The 18,686-nt window shown below is 39.3% G+C and overlaps 1 protein-coding gene across 1 annotated transcript in view; it reads left to right on the plus strand.

The window, feature by feature from the left end:
• Positions 1–18,686, plus strand: part of LOC132383142 (ATP-binding cassette sub-family C member 9-like) — a 113,774-nt gene that overhangs the window by 63,633 nt on the left and 31,455 nt on the right. The window contains exons 13-17 of the mRNA XM_059954028.1: positions 2,412–2,579; positions 8,011–8,168; positions 14,076–14,199; positions 16,591–16,854; positions 18,083–18,144. Coding sequence (XP_059810011.1) covers positions 2,412–2,579; positions 8,011–8,168; positions 14,076–14,199; positions 16,591–16,854; positions 18,083–18,144 — 776 coding nt within the window. The remainder of the gene's footprint in view (positions 1–2,411; positions 2,580–8,010; positions 8,169–14,075; positions 14,200–16,590; positions 16,855–18,082; positions 18,145–18,686) is intronic.

The raw sequence follows: 18,686 nt of genomic DNA on the forward strand, positions 1-18,686 counted from the left end.
AAGGCTCTGAAAACCTGTGCCAGCCAACTAGCAGGAGTACTCAGGGACATTTTCAACCTCTCACTGCTATGGGCAGAAGTTCCCACTTGCTTCAAAAAGGCAACAATTATAATAGCACCTAAGAAGAATAATGTGAGCTGCCTTAATGACTATCGCCTGGCTGGACTCACATCAACAGTGATGAAATGCTGTGAGAGGTTGGTCATGACTAGACTGAACTCCTGCCTCAGAAAGAACCTGGACCCATTGCAATTTGCTTATCGGCACAATAAGTCAATGGCAGATACAATCTCAGTGGCTCTCCACACAGCTTTAGACCACCTGGACAACACAAACACCTACATGAGGATGCTGTCATCAACTATAGCTCAGCATTTAATACCATCATTCCCACAATCCTGATTGTGAAGTTACAGAACCTGGGCCTCTGTACCTCCCTCTGCAATTGGATCCTTGAATTCCTAACTGGAAGACCACAATCTATGCAGATTGGTGATAACATATCCTCCTTGCTGACGATCAACACTGGCACACCTCAGGGGTGTGTGCTTAGCCCACTGCTCTACTCTCTATATACACATGGCTGTGTGGCTAGGCATAGCTCAAATACCATCTACAAATTTGCTGATGATACAACCATTGTTGGTAGAATCTCAGGTGGTGATGAGAGGGTGTACAGGAGCGAGATATGCCAACAAGTGGAGTGGTGCCACAGCAACAACCTGACACTCGATGTCAGCAAGACGAAGAGCTGCTTGTGGACTTCAGGAAGGGCAAGACGAAGGAACACATAGGAACACAATCCTCATAGAGGGATCAGAAGTTGAGTGAGTGAGCAGTTTCAAGTTCCTGGGTGTCAAGATCTCTGAGGATCTAACCTCGTCCCAACATATCGATGTAGTTATAAAGAAGGCAAGACAGCAGCTATACTTTATTAGGAGTTTGAAGAGATTTGGCATGTCAACAAATACACTCAAAAACTTCTATAGTTGTATTGTGGAGAGCAGTTTGACAGGCTGCATCACTGTCTGTTATGGAGGGGCTACTGCACAGGATCAAAAGAAGCTACAGAATGTTGTAAATCTAGTCAGCTCCATCTTGGGTACTAGCCTACAAAGTACCCAGGACATCTTTAGGGAGCAGTGTCTCGGAAAGGCAGCGTCCATTATTAAGGACCTCCAGCACCCAGGTCATGCCCTTTTCTCATTGTTACCATCAGGTAGAAGGTACAGAAGCCTGAAGGCACACACACTCAATGATTCAGGAACAGCTTTTTCCCCTCTGCCATCTGATTCCTAAATGGATATTGAATCTTTGGACACTACATCACTTTTTAAAAATATATATAATTTCTATTTTTGCACATTTTTAATCAATTCAATATACATAATTGATTTGCTTGTTTATTGATTATCATTTTTTGTTTTATTTATTTATATTATTATTATATCCCTCCCCCCCCCCGTTAGATTATGTATTGTATTGAACTGCTGCTGCTAAGTTAACAAATTTCACGTCTCATGCCGGTGATAATAAACCTGATTCAGATTCTAAAGTATCAAAGCCACAGAAAGCATTCAGTTAAGTTCAAGCAGCTGTCCTTCTGCTAAGATACAACTATGTATAGCTGAAGATTTGAAGCGGAATGGTGCTTTATTGTTACTTAGAAAATTGGTCACATCTTTGATGTTGCCAAGCCAATGATATATTGGAAATATGAAAGACTTGAAACAGTTCAATTGTAACAAAGAATAATTTCACTGGATTTTTCAAAGAGAGCTACGTTTTATTTCCAGTCATGTTTTAATCTCGGACTGAAACGTTTGAACTATAAGGATATTTTTGTGACTTTGTTCTGGATCTGTTCAAAGTCAGAAAATAATATTTTGCAAATAAGCATGTGACCTGAAGTTAAGAGTACTAATATTTCAGTATTCAGCAATGCAAATGCAGTGTAAAGCTTAGATGTCAGCTTGATGCTGAAAGAACAGGTGGCTTTTACTTAAAATGGATAAATGAACCCATTAACCATCTTGCAATATTTACATTTTGCCTCTGTGTACAGTTATATTGTAGTTGGTGAGTAGATGATTATATGTAAAATTAACGAGCTGACACATTAACAACATTGAATGTGACGTGAAAACAGCTGAATCGGTTTGGTTTTTGCAGTTAGGCATTAGGTGTAAATATCTATAATTTAATTGAACTGATTATTTTGTCATTGCCACATATTTGATCTTGCTGTGTAGATTATTTTTAAATGTTATTGATTTACTGAGTTTATTCATTTAAGTTATTCAACATATATGCCTCATTTTCCACAATTAATGCTCCTCCTTTTTTTCCATCTGAATTTAAATTCAGTCACCAAATTAAAAACAATCTCATTCCTGTCCATTTTATTGCAGGTTGCAAAAACAATCGTGAATGGAATTGTTAGTTTTCGCCGAATAGCATCTTTTTTTAATACTGAGGAATTGAAACAAATGACAGGATCTGACGTTGGCAATAAAGATGCAGGACACCACATAAATCCGCAAGATGCAGCTGGCAAAAATGGATACTTGCCTGTTGAAGTAAGTAGTAATTAATAATAATATTCTTGTGTTTTAAATAAAACATATCATCTTGATTAAAAGAGCAGCATAATTTTCTAGATTTTTTACAGTATTTCAAATCAAAAAGGCACATTTCAAAAATGTTTAAGGCTACTAGGATTAAGTTTTGTTAGGAATTTAAAATCGGTATTTGCAATAAGTTAAAGTCTGTCCCAAGCCTTATAGGCTCACCAGGCAGGTGCTTATGCCGGTGTCCATGGCATGAAGCGACCGAGCGTATGAGACCCCCCCCCCCTCCCCCGGATAAGACGCCAGTCTACCACGAGGTTAACCCCCAGCATTTTCAGCTGGGTGGACAATGTGTGGTAAGTGCCTTGCTCAAGGACACAACGTGCTGCATCAGCTGGGGCTCGAACTCACGATCTTCAGATTTGCAATGAAACGTGCTAATTCTTCATTGCGCTTGTACTTCTCTATGGACCTATGGAGTTTTGAAATGGAACTTAAAATTAGAAATCCATTTTACCAAAGCACCCTCTACTGGGGCCTGGGACCCCTCAAGAGCAATTTAACTTGTTGCTTATTTTGAGGCATCCTGCATTCGCTTTAGTATTCAGTATACCTGGCTTGGATTACACCCAGTCTGGCACCTCATTCTGTTACACTCAGTAAAAGTTTCCTGTTGCCATAAGATTAAGCCTGAATCGAAGTCAATGGGAATATCTTTTGAAATTTGAGCTTTCAGAACTTCTCCCATTTTAATACCTTCTACGAGGCATTTTCAACTAGCTCAGTGAAAATAGTGGTTCCAAGTTCAAAGTAAATTATTATCAAAGTATATATATGTCACCATTTACAACCCTGAAATTCATTTTCTTGTAGGCATACTCAATAAATCAATAGAAAAATAACCATAACATTATTAATGAAAGACTGCACAAACTTGAGTGTTTAACCCGTGTGCCAAAGACAACAAATTGTGCAAATGCAAAAATAAATAAATAAATAAATAGATAGATACACAAATAATTAAACAATAATTATCAAGAAGGTAAAGTGACGAGTCTTTGAAAGGGAGTCCACTGGTTGTGGGAACATTTCAATGATGGGGCAAGTTTTGGTTGAGGGGTGGTAACTGTTCCTGAACCTGGTGGTGTGAGTGCTGAGGCTCCTCTACCAGCCCCCTGTTGGCTGCACGAGAGGAGAGCATGTCCTAGCTGGCGGTGATCCCTGATGAAATGGATGCTGCTTTCCTGTGCTCAGTGATGAGGAGGGCTTTATCCCTGGTGGACTGAGCTGCCTTTTGTGGGACTTCCTGTTCAAGGGCATTAGTGTTTCCATACGATGTTGAAATCAGTCATTACAGTATACGCTTCACCACACATCTATAGAAGTTTTAGATGTAATGCCAAATTTCCCAAACTCCTGAGGAAGTAGAGACGCTGCTGTGCTTTTTTCATAATTGCACTTGTATTCTGGGCCCAGGACAGGTCCTCTGAAATGATAACACCGAGTAATTTAAAGGTGTTGACCCTGTCCACCTCTGATCCTTCGATGAGGACTGGCTCATGGACCTCTGGTTTCCTTCTTCTGAAAACACTCAGCAGCTCCTTGGTTTTGTTGACACTGAGTCAGATTTTCGATTTCCTTCCTATACGTTGATTCATCACCACCTTCGATTCAGCCTGCAACAATGGTGTCATTAGCAAACTTGAATATGGTATTGGAGCTGTGCTTAGCCACAGTCACAAATGTAAAGTGAGTAGAGCAGAGAGCTAAACGCACAGCCTTGTAGAACACCTGTGCTGATGTAGATTTTTAAAGAAATGTTGCTAATCCAAACTGACTAGTGTCTGCTTCTGAAGAAATTGAGCATCCAATTGCACAAGGAGGTATTGAGGCCAAGACCAAGAAGCTTATTGATTATTTTTGAGGGGGTGGTGGTGTTGAAAGCTGAGGTGTAGTTGATCAAGAGCATCCTGATGTACAAAGGTATATATCTTTGCTGTCCAGATGTTGAGTGAAGAACCAGTGAGGTGGCATTTGCTGTTGACCTGTTGCTCCATTGAAACACAGAAAACCTACAGCACAATACAGGCCCTTCGGCCCACAAAGCTGTGCCAAACATGTCCTTACCTTCGAGATTATCTATGCTTACCCATAACCCTCTATTTTTCCAACCTCCATGTCTCCTAAAAGACCCTATCATTTCCACCTCCAGCACCGCCAGCCCATTCCACGTACTCACCACTCTCTGTGTAAAAAAAAAACTTTCCCCTGGCATCCCCTCTGTACCTACTTCCAAGCACCTTAAAACTGTGCCCTCTTGTGCTAGCCATTTCAGCCCTGGGAAAAAGCCTCTGACTATCCACACGATCAATGCCTCTCATCATCTTATACACCTCTATCAGGTCACCTCTCATCCTCTGTCACTCCAAGGAAAAAAGGCCGAGTTCACTCAACCTATTCTCATAAGGCCTGCTCCCCAATCCAGGCAACATCCTTGTAAATCTCCTCTGCACTTTCTATAGTTTCCACGGTCAGCAAATTGGAGTGGATCTAAGTCACTTCTCATGCAGGAGTTGATATGTTTTATCACCAACCACTCAAAGCAGGAAGGGTAAATAAAATTAATGTGATAGGAGAGCAAGCTTGTGGGAAGTAGATGGTACAGTAATGCTACAAAAGGTAAATACTTCAGGTAGAGTATAAGAAATTTTAAATTAAGATTGAAAATACTGGAAATATATGGCAGATTGGGCACCATCCATGGAGACGGAAACTGAATTAAGATTTCAGGCCAATAACATTTTCTTAGCTTTATTAACTTGTTTAAAAGAAAAAAAATTAGGTAATTGTACTTTAGAGTCTACAAGTCAAGTCAAGTCACTTTTACTGTCATTTTGACCATAACTGCTGGTACAGTACATAGTAAAAATGAGACGACGTTTTTCAGGACCATGGTGTTACATGACACAGTACAAAAAACTAGACTGAACTACGTAAAAAAAAAACAACACAGAGAAAGCTACATTAGACTACAGACCTACCCAGGACTGCGTAAAGTGCACAGCAACAGTGCAGGCATTACAGTAAATAATAAACAGGACAGTAGATTTTAAAAGACACGAAAGAATTAAATATTATGTAACAGATAAGAATCATTAGAATATAATGACTTACAATATAAAATCAGGTCTTTTAGCCTATAATGACTGCTGAATGGAGTCATCTGGTTTCTTCCTCTTTCCCAGCACTGGTCTGTTAATCAATCCAGTTTGATTGTCATGGGGATGAGGATATCTGCCCTCTGGTGGAACTTTTCATTCTGCCAATGAACTACTTGAGTGAGGCATGGAAAATCACCTTTCCAGATTTGCAGAGGACAATGTAGATGGGAAGGTAATATTGCAGTGATACTAATAAATTAAGTAAATAGGCAAAACTATGTCTCAAACAAGAGAAAATCTGAGCAACACACACAAACTCAGCAGGCCAGGCAGCATCTTTGAAAAAAGTACTCTCGAAGTTTTGGGCCGAAACCCTTGGGCAGGCATGTCTAATGGAGATGCAAAAAACTACTGATGCTGGGATCTGGAGCAACAAACAATCTGCTGGAGGAAGATTTTTGATCGACTGTTAATGAACAAAATCAGCGTGGGTCCCAGTGTAGATAATGGACTACCTTAATACAATGCTTTTGACAATTGCATCCTCCAAATCTTCATTTTCATTGTAACATTCAAGATGATTGCCAATATCTTCAAATTATTCATAGTTCCTAACTTGTTGAAATAGTGAAGTTGTTTCATTTTCACTCCCTGGCATCTCCAAGCCTGAACGATTGAAACCACAGTGAGAAAAACAGTTCTAAATTGTCTTGCTGCTTATTTTTCACCAACTGGTCGTTGTCCATTGTGTCCTACAGTGACAGAAAGCCTGTGTTGCAGAGTTTTTAAAGTGGAAAAGCTTGGGCACTCCCACTCCCTTGACTTTGGAAGTCCCACTCTCTCGGCTTTGGAAGTCCAGGTCCAGTGGTACACACAAGCATCGCAACTAGAGTCTTCCTTAGTTGCAGTGGATGACCATGACTACTTATGTGCCTCATAATTGCCTTTGCTCTCCATGGAGCATTGCGGTGCTGCCTTCCTGGCCATTAGATCTCACTGTGGATCTGATACGCCCAGTCTGCCGGAGCTGACTGCACGTGCTATGATAGACATGGCCCTATCTCACCGGGCTATCCTGTCCAAGCGGGGTACTGGGGTGTGGGCGTTGTTGCACACAAACAGCTACTTGGAGCTATAGGTGAGAGTTGAGTGTCCGGTGGGGATCTGAGGTGAGTGAGCTGCCCTGGAATGAACAAGACAAACCCCGTCACAAAGATGCTACCCCTCCCTGGATGTCTCATACACCCCTACTCCCCATTCTCATCAACTATCTGTGACAAAAGTTACTGCTTTTTGAACACAAGCACACACAGCTGACACTATTTTAAAAAATGGTTCGCTCTAAGCGCGGTGTAGTGTGTAGCAGCCACACAAATGCACAAATCTGACACTGGTTAGAAACTCTTCAATTAAGCAAAAGATTCCCATATAAATGAAGGGAATCCCAGCTATTTTCTCATTTTGTTATTGTTCTTTTAAGAGTTGTCACAAATGATTAACCAATAGCCCAATTTACTGGAACCCACTGAATTGTAAAGGACTAACAGAATTCTGTGAAAATAAAAGTTATTGTTAGTAGCTTGTACCAGGATAGCATAAGGAGTTCAGCAGATCAAGTGACTTTTGAGAGAGAAAAATTAACTTGGCTTCAACAGCTTATTGGTGAAGAGGCTGTCTCAATCCTACTCTTTGTGTAAAGATATGCTTCCTGATTCTATTGGTGGGAGAAAACTAGTAACAAACACCGTTAATGTTTAAAGGGCCATTTCAAGCAAGAAGTTTAAATAAAACCTTTTGTTCGATTCCCTTTATAATATTGATAAGCGCTAGCACAATTAATGGTTTTAGATAACAGATTGATAGCTTTTTGCCATATAAAGAAGTTTAGACCAATGGATAGAATTTGGATACAGATCAATCACAGTCTCATTGAATGGTAGAGCATGTTCAAGGGGAAATCTTTTAATTCTGTCTTCATGCTGAGTCATCAATTTCAGTTGCTTGATCAAATGGTCAAAACCTTTGAATAATAGGTGGTCATGCCATTGCTTCATGATCTTGTAAGACTTAAATAAAATATTAAAATACAGTAAAACAGACTCTATGAAAGACTTATTTGGTCTTTAATGGTTACCATAGGTAATTGCTCTAAATCTATGTTTCATAAAGTAACTTTGTCACTCATTCCATTTAATTTTGGAAGAATTATTGACCTGAATTTTACAAAAAAAATGTGTAATTTCTTCTTATTAAAATCATACTTGACTTTAACCTTGCAGCTCCTGCCGACAGAAAAAGATGTTTCTGATCATTTCAACAGCAATGATTCTTCGGACTACCAAGACAAACCCCAACCAGAAGCTATAATGAATTACTCCAATGAAGCAAAGCTGGAAGAATGTGATCCAAATGATACGGAACTCCTTCCCAAATGCAGGTGAAATTTCAGACTCATTCATTGATTCTAAATTTATTGTAGTTAGTTATTTATTGTTTACAACTAACAACTGTTAGTAATATTGCTGTAAAGTAACTTAAAAATAGTCATTGATTTATACAGGATAGAAACAGGTCCTTTAGCTTACTTCTCCTATGCTGACCATCATAGCTACCTATACTGATCCACATGCCTGCATTAATTTCAATCTCTCTATGCCCTTTTCTTTTAAGTACTTGTGTGGGTGTTTCTTACGTTTCATTACTTCCTGCCTTCACCACCAATCCTGACAGCTCATTTCAAATACCAAGTAGTCCTTGTGTTTTAAAAAAAAAATCACCCCTCTAACCTCCTCCCTCTCACATTAAACCAATGCTCCATACCATGAAAAACGGACACTGGCTGTCGGCATCTCTCATAATTTTATATGCCTCTATCGTGTTTCCTTTCGACCTCCTTTGCCCCTGGGGAAACAGACCCAGTCGATACAATCTCTCTTGAGAACTCAAACCCTCCATGCCAGACAGTGTCCTTGTGAATCTTTTCTATACCTTGATAAGGAATGGACATAACAGTAGTGGTATTCCTGGGAATCGTCCAGTGAGACCACAGGGTTAGAACTTAGAAATTGAAATGGGAGGATTGCCCTACTGGGGCTGAATAATGGAGGCCCCCCCCCATTTGAGGAGCTTGCAATTAGATAATTTGCTCATTCTTCATAATCGTAAGAATAATAGTGATGCATTAGCGGGAGACTTTAATTTCCTTGGTATTAACTAAACTACCCAAAGTGTTAAGGCCTAGACAAGGTGAAATTTGTGAAACGTGGGCAGGAAGTTTTACTGAGTCAATATACAGGGTCCTATTCAGGACACTCGACCTTCACTTGAGGAACAAGGCAGGGCAGGTAACTGAAGTGACAGTGCCTCTAGTAGCCATAGTTTTATTAGTTTTACGATAGTGATGGAAAAGTATAGGACAGGTCCATGGTTTGGGGTTCTAAACTGGAGCAGAGCTAATTTTGAGGGAATAAGACAGAATCTATAAGGAGTCGATTCTAAGAGCCTGTTTGAAGCAAAGAGAATGAGTAGCAAGTGAGAGACAAGTGTATTAGCAAGAGTCACAGAACAGTGTGAAGGGTAAACCTGACAAGTTTAGGGAAGCTGGCTGATGAGAGATATTAAGCCTCAGGTCAAGAAGAGGGAAAAAGAATACATTGGATTTTGGAGGCTACGGATGACTATCCTTGGGTACAAGTGCATAGTTTGTTGAAAGTTGCATCACAGGTTCAAAGTTCGAAGTAAATTAATTTTCAAACTATATATACATATGTCACCAAATACAACCCTGAGCTCTTTCTTGGGGGCATTCACATTGGATCCAAGGAAACACCATAGAATCGATGAAAAACCGTATGCAACAAGACGGGCAAACAAACAAGCCACGTGCAAATACAAAAAGAAAATAATAAATAAATAAGTATTAGGGACAAGATGAAGAGTCCTTGAAAGTGAGTCCATAGTTATGGGAACAGTTCAGTGTTAGGGTGAGTGAAGTTATTCCCTCTGGTTCAAGAGTGTGATGGTTGAGGCATAATACTGTAACTATTCCTGAACATAGTGGTGTGGGTCCTGAGGCTCCTGTACCTCCTGTCTGATGGCAGCAGTGAGAAGTGAGCATGGCCTGGATGGTGGGGTTCTTGATGATCAATGTTGCTTTTCTGTGGCAGTGTTTCTTATATGTGCTCAATAGTGGGGAGGGACCCATGATGGACTAGTCTGTATCTGCCTCTTTTTGTAGGCTTTTCTGTTCAAGGGCATTAGCATTTCCATACCAGGCCGACATGCAACCAGTCCGTATACTCTCCAATGTCCATCTCTAGAAGTTTGTTAAAGTTTTAGATGACATGCCTAATCTTCACAAACTTCTAAGAAAGTAGAGGACTACCGTACTTTCTTTGTAACGGCACTTATGTACTGGGTCTAGTACAGGGTGATGACAAAGTCATTTAACACACTGGCTTCATTAGTCAAAGTACTGAGAATAGGAACCGGTACGTTAGGACACAGTTGTATAATTGGCAAGGCCACACTTGGAGTACTTTGTACAGATCTGGTCACCCTGTTATAGGAAAAATGTGGTTAAACTGGAAAAAGGGCAGATTTCAAAGGACGTTGCCAGGATTAGAGGTCCTGAGTTGCAGGGACAGGTTGGCCAGGCTGGGTCTTGATTCCTTGGAACACACGAGAATGAGGGGTGACCTTATTAAAATGTCTCAAATTATGAGAGACACGGATCAGATGGATAAAAGCAGACTTTTCCCCCAAGATAGGGGGCAGAGACTTGGGGTGAGGTTTAAGAAAGACTTGAAAGGCAATGTTTTCACCAGAGGGTTGTGAGTAGGTGAAATCAGCTGTTAGAGGCAGTGGTTGAGAGGTACAATAGTATCATTTAAAAAGTACATGGATGGATATGGGCCAAGCACAGGAACATGAGACAAGTTAGGTGGACAGTGTGATCATCGTGGACTTGTTGAGCTGAAGGTCCTACAGTATATCCATGCAGTATGACTGCCAACACCTCCCCCTTCATAATATTGATAAGCTCGAGGACGTCACTGTACTGGCTTCTATTTCATTGTCCAAGATAAATACAAATGTTAGTATTCATTTAACTCCTTGCACATTTACCATACTAATCCTTGGGGAACCTACTCTCCATAGGGCTTTAAACTACATAGTAGGTGCTGGGTTCAACTCGGAAAAGTATGGATAAAGTAAAAAGGAAGGAGAGTACAGGACAGTTTACAGAAGTCTTCAGAATAAAGAATAAGACAAAAAGTTTAGAAAGGGATAAGAATTTAGCATCAGGCAACATGGAGACAAAATTGAAAAAGAATTGTGAATACAGGACTGAAGGTATTGTATTTGAATGCATGTGGTAGGTAGTCTTGTAGTGTGGTTAGACATTGACAAATATGATGTTATGGGCATCACTGAGTCAGGATTGAAAGAAATGAAATGAAATCCTCAGAGAGAAGTGATATAGGATCAGAAGATGTAGGGACATTGTGGATAGAGTTAGGAAACTGAAAGGATCAGAGAGCCCAGATTGGATTTATATGCAGGCCTCCAAACAGTAGCCAGGCTGTGGGGTACAAGTTACAACGAGAGATAGAAAAGACACGTAAAAAGGGCAAGGTTTCAATGGTCATGTGGGATTTCAATTTAAAGTTAGTTTAGGAAAATTATTTTGTTGCTGGATTGCAAGAGAAGGAATTTGTAGAATGTCTATGAGATGGTTTTTTAGAGCATCTTGTATTGGTATTAAAGTGGAGTAAAGGAAACAAGAGACATGAGAGAGGAACTGGCCCAAGTTTAATGCAAGGGGACAGTAGCAAGTATAATGGCAAAGCAGCACTGGCTGGAGTTTCTGGGGGCAATTCAGAAGATGCAGGTTGGTTCATTTCAAAGAAGCAGCAGCATTCTAAAGGTGGGGGGATGAGGCAACCTTGGCTAACACAGAAAGTCAAAGACAGCATAAAAGCAAAAGAGAGAGCATATAATATAGCTGTTAAAAACCAACAAAAGGCACCAAGAAAGCAATAAGGAGGGGGGGGGGAAAGAAAAATGATGGTATTGTTGTACACAATATGATGGATTGTTCTGTAGTTTAGACCTATAGCACTACATCAAGGACGTTTAGCCTTTGCAGTGTCCAAAAGGAAGAAATTGTTTGCAACTCTACACCATATTGAAGTCTGTTTACTGAAGAGAAAACATAAAGGTATAGAATAATACAAAAGGCTACTGGCAACAGTGTAAAGCTTGAGGTTTCTATAGTCCATACTAACAAGTTCAATGTTGCAAAGTGTTTAAAAACATATCATCCTTGCTAAGCAGTAGGATTGTTACAGTCCTACCGCTTAGCAAGGATGATATGTTTTTAAACACTTTGCAACATTGAACTTGTTAGTATGGACTATAGAAACCTCAAGCTTTACACTGTTGCCAGTAGCCTTTTGTATTATTCTATTCCTCTTATTTAGTGCAATTAATTGCTTAATTTAAAAATGGACTGTTTATTCAGTTATTATCATTAATAAATGGTTGTATTTAGTGTTGATATGTTGCGATTTATTTCATATAATATCCAGTGCATTACATATTGAAACATTTGGCTTGTATTATAGATATTTTTTATTAAATAGTTCACTGTCCTGAAATTTGACTAAAGAATCCAGTGTATGTAACTAAAAAACATTTTATGATCTTTAACCCCACTCTATTAGAATGTCAAAGATTCCTTTGAAAATACGATGCACAGCAGTTACCAGACAATTGGAGTATTCATTTAACTTGAGCATTTATTCAGATGAGGACTTGTTCTCTGTACATGTTAAAATAAAAGTACAGCTGCTTCATGAGAACAGATTTATCCCCACCCCCCCCACCCCCATTCCCCACAGAGTAAGTACACTGTAGTAGTAGGAGTGTCATTCTGCGTGGACCTTCGCAACTGTTTACTCAAAAATAAATCCATCAGTCCTTACCAAAGCCAAGAACCACAGGTTTATAAGAATGTTTTAAATGTTATCTTGTTGTCATTTAAAGATTGAATTATTAGCCTGTGCTCATATTGCTGTTGCCTCCTCATTACAATTTTATACAACATGTTTCACAAATCTCCTTTCGTGTGTCTCTTTGGATAAATAACATCCATTTGCTTTTACTTGTATTATGTCTTTAATCTCATTTATAGTTTTAAAGTTGAAAATCTTCTGAGAGCAGGTATTATTCATGGATGTTTGAGTAAGCTCAATTATTTAACTGTCCATCATGTCCCAGCACTTGGTTTCAAGCCTAGAAACATCCTTCAATAGAATTGGATAAAAAATATTGTTTGGAAGGAGATTATTCAGTGTGTTATGGTTATGATGGTTGTTTGGTATGTTAAAGTTAAAGTCTGTCCCGAGCCTTATAGGCTTATCAGACTGGTGCTTATGCCGGTTTCCGTGGCATGAAGAGGATGAGACCACCCCCCCCCCCCCCCCAGGATAGGACGCCAATCTATCGTGAGGTTAACCCCCATCATTTTTGCCAGTACCCATTTTCAGCTGGGTGGACAATGTGTGGTTAAGTGCCCTGCTCAGGGACACAACACGGTGCCTCAGCTATGGCTTGTTTGGTATGGCTATTCATTAATTTCATTCTTTGGCTCTTGTAAGTACTTGTTCCCTACAAGTACTTAACTCATTGTATTTCAGTGCCCTTTCGGTTGTTGTATTTCAGTTCACAACAGCTAGAGCCCTCCAAGCTATTGGATCTGTTCCAAAGTCTAAAGAACGTTGGGAATTGAATGCCAGTGCATCTGTTGTTTCTAAGTCTGCTTCCTTGCATACTTGGTGATACAGACAAATGAGCCCTGGGGATTTATAGGTCTTTAATCACCTCAATTCCATTTTATTCAGCTACACCAATTCTTTAGCCACGCATTCACCTGATCTTTTCTCCTGTACTATGCTCACTAGCATATGGCATGGGAGCCTATATAATGGAATACACACCATTTCAGTAATCCTTTTCACCAAATGAGTTCATTCTGGCATCCCATTGACTAGAAATATGAGTAAAACGTAAAAAAAATGAGGTTATTGCAATATTAGTGTAAAGTGGGTGGTTGAAGGTTGGTGTGGACTCCATAGGCGAAGGGAAGCCTCAGTACTGAATCTCTCTGTGATTCTATGACTTCATGAATGTTGCGCTCTTCATTTTAAAAATGCAAAGTTTATCAAAATGAAGGGAAAGGTATATAAACTTCTATTGTTTGTTGTGTTTGAATGTAATCAAAAATTACTTTGTGTCAAAAATTACTTAAAAATTGAATGCAATATTTTCTTTTTCCTAGTACAAGCTGTGTACTGGAGATCCACCGTGGCTACTTTACATGGAATAGTAACTCTGAGAGATCTGCCCTTCAGGATATCTCAGTAAAAATTCTCAAAAGTAAAATTACAGTTATTGTAGGCAAGGTAAAGTAATATACTCACAAATCTTTGAATATTACGTACTGTATATTGAAATGGCATTTCTTATGTGAAAGGTCATGTTAGATCACTTAATCAGGAGGAATGCAAACAGGTGGAGTGGTAAGGTATTTAGTATAAAAAGTATGATTTTTATGGCATTTATACTCTGGTTATACTTGAACTTGAAGCACTGGAGGGGAGGGAGCAGAAGGAGAGAGAAAAGAGGGCGCGTGGGTCACTTAAAGTTAGAAAATTCAGTGCTCATGCCATTTGGTTGTACACAACCCAGTGGAATACGAGGTGCTGTTCATCAACTGTGTTTGGTCTCACCCCAGCTAGGACTGATAGGCCTAGAGTAGGAATGTGAAGGGGATTTGAAATGGCATGCAACCAGGACATTGCAGACAGACCACAGCTGTTATGCAAGATAGTCCCCTAGAAGGAGCTTCATCTTGCCGATGTGGACCAAACAACATCAAGAGCAATGAGTACAGCAGATGAGATTGCAGGAGGAGCATCTGAATCTCTGACCTTTGTTTCGGTTCCTGACGGTGGTGATGAAGGTAGTTTAGAGGATTAAAACTGAAAGCAATTTGCTAATACCAGAATAATCGAAGCCTAGACTCCTCTGTCTCCAGAAGGTTTGATTGTTTATATGTTTAGAGATGAGAATAGACTTTTGTTTTAGATGCTTATCGACGGACATGGATCAAAGCAACATTGCTGTTGTTTTTAATCAGGCTTTTGAAGACAGCTATGGCAAATGTTCAAACTGGAGCAGAGACAAAAATGTACAAAATTGCAGTTAGTTGTAGACAGAATGCACAATGTGGAAGTGGATGTACATTTAACAATGCTTCTAAAATCCGAATCCATTAGTAAATAATCTTGTTAATTAAGGTGAGGGATGCTATAAATATAAGTAGAGAACTTGAAGTTTAGGCACCTGGAATCAGCATCAGAAGTTAAACGGATGCGGATACTCTTCTCCATAGATGCTGCCTGGCCTGCTGAGTTCCTCCAGCATTTTGTGTGTGTCACTTGGATTTCCAGCATCTGCAGATTTTCTTGTGTTAGGGATGCAGAATAAATCTTAGCCTCCTCCCAAAGCTAGCTGCATTTCTGTTGTATCAAGCTGCATTTCCCCATTTGCTATACTTAATGTTAACTTGGGACCTCAAAATGTTGATGAGTCAAAACATTTTGTTTAGTCATGTACCTACAATAATAAGGGGGAAATAATATTACATGAAAGCTTGACTGGGAAAGTCAGAACTGTATGTTCCCTGTGCCTTTCCAGAGGGTTGAAATAGAATTTGATGAAGAAATCACAAATATAGTATTTTGCTTCAAAAAATTATACATTTTGATTATTATTAACATTTAGTTTTTAAATAAATGTCTTTCAAATATGTGTGAAATATTTGGATTTCAATAATTTCTATAAGAGCACTCTTGCCTGCCATTCTTACAACATTCCCTTCCCCTCTGATCCTGCCTATGCACTCTGCTTCAGAGTGCTCTAAATAAAGCGGGCATATTCCCCCATTGCCCTACATCTTCACAGTTGTACTTGATCGGAAACTCAGCCATGCACACTATTTATTTAAGTTCTATGCAACTAAAATGAGTCGTCCTGGAATGAAACACGATGACCACTTCAAAATGGTATATGTCACCCAGAAATGAAGTTATTCCCTGTGTTAGAAGCGCCATAATTGTGACGACTAAATTTCAATAGCACTTTGGTGCTCTGGGATCCCACTGTTATGTCTAGCCTTTGACCCCGTCAAAACCACCAGACACATTTCCCAATTCCTAATCACCTGAAATTGCAAAGTCTGACCTAGCTATCCTTGCAGGCCTCCCCAAGAGTCAATTGGATCTCTGACTATCTCTCCCACCAGCCCCTGCCATCTGGCAATCTCATTCTTCAGTACTGCATTTTCCTTTGATATCCTACAGTGAGTGAGCCAGTGTTTCACTTCTAACATATCCAGTTTACACTGGCTTTCTGCTCCCGTGTTGTTTACTCCAACTAGCCCTTCAATTCGTTGCATTGTAATCTACTTTATGATGAAGAATTATCTACCCCACTTCAAATTGGACTCCCTTTCCCTTCTCCCCAGTTTCTTTCAATGTTGGGATTCTTCCCCAGCTGTAAACAGATGAACTCTGGTTCTCATCTCTGAATCCATTGGGAAGAACATGCTAGAATCCACACACCTCTGGCATCCATTTAGAAGTGTAAGATCTTTGATCAATGGCCATCTGGCTGAGGTACTGGTAGTCCTCCAGAAGTAATTATTGGCATCAGTATTAGAATAAGAGGGGAAACAATTAGGATAAAAGAAACTTAGTTAGCTAATTTTCATCAAATTTTGATCATTTCAGGTTGGGAGTGGAAAATCATCCCTTATTTCTGCCATATTAGGAGAAATGATTCCTGTCTCTGGTCATATAGCCTGGAGATCAGCTAATCAACCCATGGCCTATTCAGCGCAAACGGCTTGGCTGAGAAATGCTTCTTTACAGGAGAACATTTTGTTTGGAGAAAGCTTTGATGAAGAGCGTTTTCAGGCCGTGATTGAAGCCTGTGCACTTCAGCCTGATATTGACATTTTACCTGCAGGGCGGCTGACAGAAATTGGTGAGAAGGTAAGTACACGGAAGGATTTATAGGTAATTTTTAAACGCGAGATTCTGCTGATGCAGATGTTTATAGGTGCAAGGCTTTAAGAAACATCTCCATATAACATATAACAATCACAGCACGGAAACAGGCCATCTTGGCCCTCCTAGTCCGTGCCGAACCCTTAATCTCACCTAGTCCCACCTACCCGCACTCAGCCCATAACCCTCCACTCCTTTCCTGTCCATATACCTATCCAATTTTACCTTAAGTGACACAACTGAACTGGCCTCTACTACTTCTACAGGAAGCTCATTCCACACAGCTATCACTCTTTGAGTAATGAAATACCCCCTCGTGTTTCCCTTAAACTTCTACCCCCTAACTCTCAAATCATGTCCTCATGTCATCTCAAGGAAAGAAGAAATGCTAAGGAGGTGAAAAGGTTTAGATGGGGAATTTGAGAGTTTAGGATTTGAGTCGTAAGTCATGGAGTAATTAAGATCATTGAAGTTTAAGTGTCCAAATTAGAGTGCATATAATAATTATTATTATTTAAGGAACAATTTATACAAATCAAGGCACTGTACAATGGGATAAAGTACAAACATTAAAATAAAAGACAAAATGATATTGGTTAAAAGCAAGGTTAAATAAATAGGTTTTGATCTGGCATTAAAAGTGCATGTGAGTCTGCATCCCTTATAGTTTTAGGTATTGAGTTCCACAATTTAGATACTTATATATACTGTATACATATATAATTTATATAGCAGTGTGACTGTTTAAAGATGGGGAATGGCTGAAAAGATTGGAAGCAAGGTATCCCTGGTGGTCACTAGAGGTAACAATATGGGAAAATAAGTCATTGTAAATGAATTGATTCAGCAGCAAAAAAAAATCTCTCCAATCCAATGTCAAATAAATTTTAGCACCCACTCATCATGGCCAGGTTGAAATTAGCTAGTTTAACAGTACACTGCCCTGACCTATTTAACTAAAACATGTAGTGTTTAGGTACACTCATTCTACAAAGCATTGCTTTCCTTCTTTAGTTAGATGCTTAAAGATTAACAGTAGAAAAAGTAAATCACTCAGCAACCTGCGATATCAATTCATGAGTTATATCTTCCTTACTACGTGTTACTAATATTGATATATGTAAATCTCAGCACTACTTGCTCCATGTATTTTCATATATTCTGTTTAAAGTTATTAAGACTATTAGCTACATATCCTTTCTTTTGTCCCCAGGGTATTAACCTGAGTGGTGGTCAGAAGCAGCGTGTTAGTGTGGCACGAGCACTCTATTCAAGGTATGGATACTTCAGTATATTTTGCTGAATGTGATGGAAATAAAGAGATGAGCTTAGTTGCTGTTTGATGTAAGGATTAAACTGATAGAGTCCCTACACAGTGCTGCTTTAGCACGTGTTTCAACATTCTGTAAGTTTTTATCCTTAATTGCAAACTCTTTATACCCCTGACAACACACGTTTAATTAACTTGTTCATAATTCTGAGGTTTCCCATCTCACATTTTGTAAGTATCAGTGTCATGGACATTTTCTACTTATAAAGAAAGTCTTCCCTAATGATTAAGGATTTCTCTAAGGATTATTTCTGAGTGTGTGATTTCATTAAGGAGAAATGCCTGTTCGTGCAAAATAGTGCTTGATTTGTCATCAATATTAAATAGGTAATTCCTGATATTGGACTTCAAATTTTTAGACTAAAGTGCTCCCTTTTCTGGTTAGGTTATCATTTCAATAATGGAATGAAATTCCACAAAGGAAATATATTACTGCAGTAAAGCAAATTGTTTTATAAAGGCAAACACGAGGAAATCTGCAGATATT

Source organism: Hypanus sabinus, chromosome 1, assembly GCF_030144855.1.
Source record: "Hypanus sabinus isolate sHypSab1 chromosome 1, sHypSab1.hap1, whole genome shotgun sequence".
Taxonomy (NCBI): Eukaryota; Metazoa; Chordata; class Chondrichthyes; order Myliobatiformes; family Dasyatidae; genus Hypanus; species Hypanus sabinus.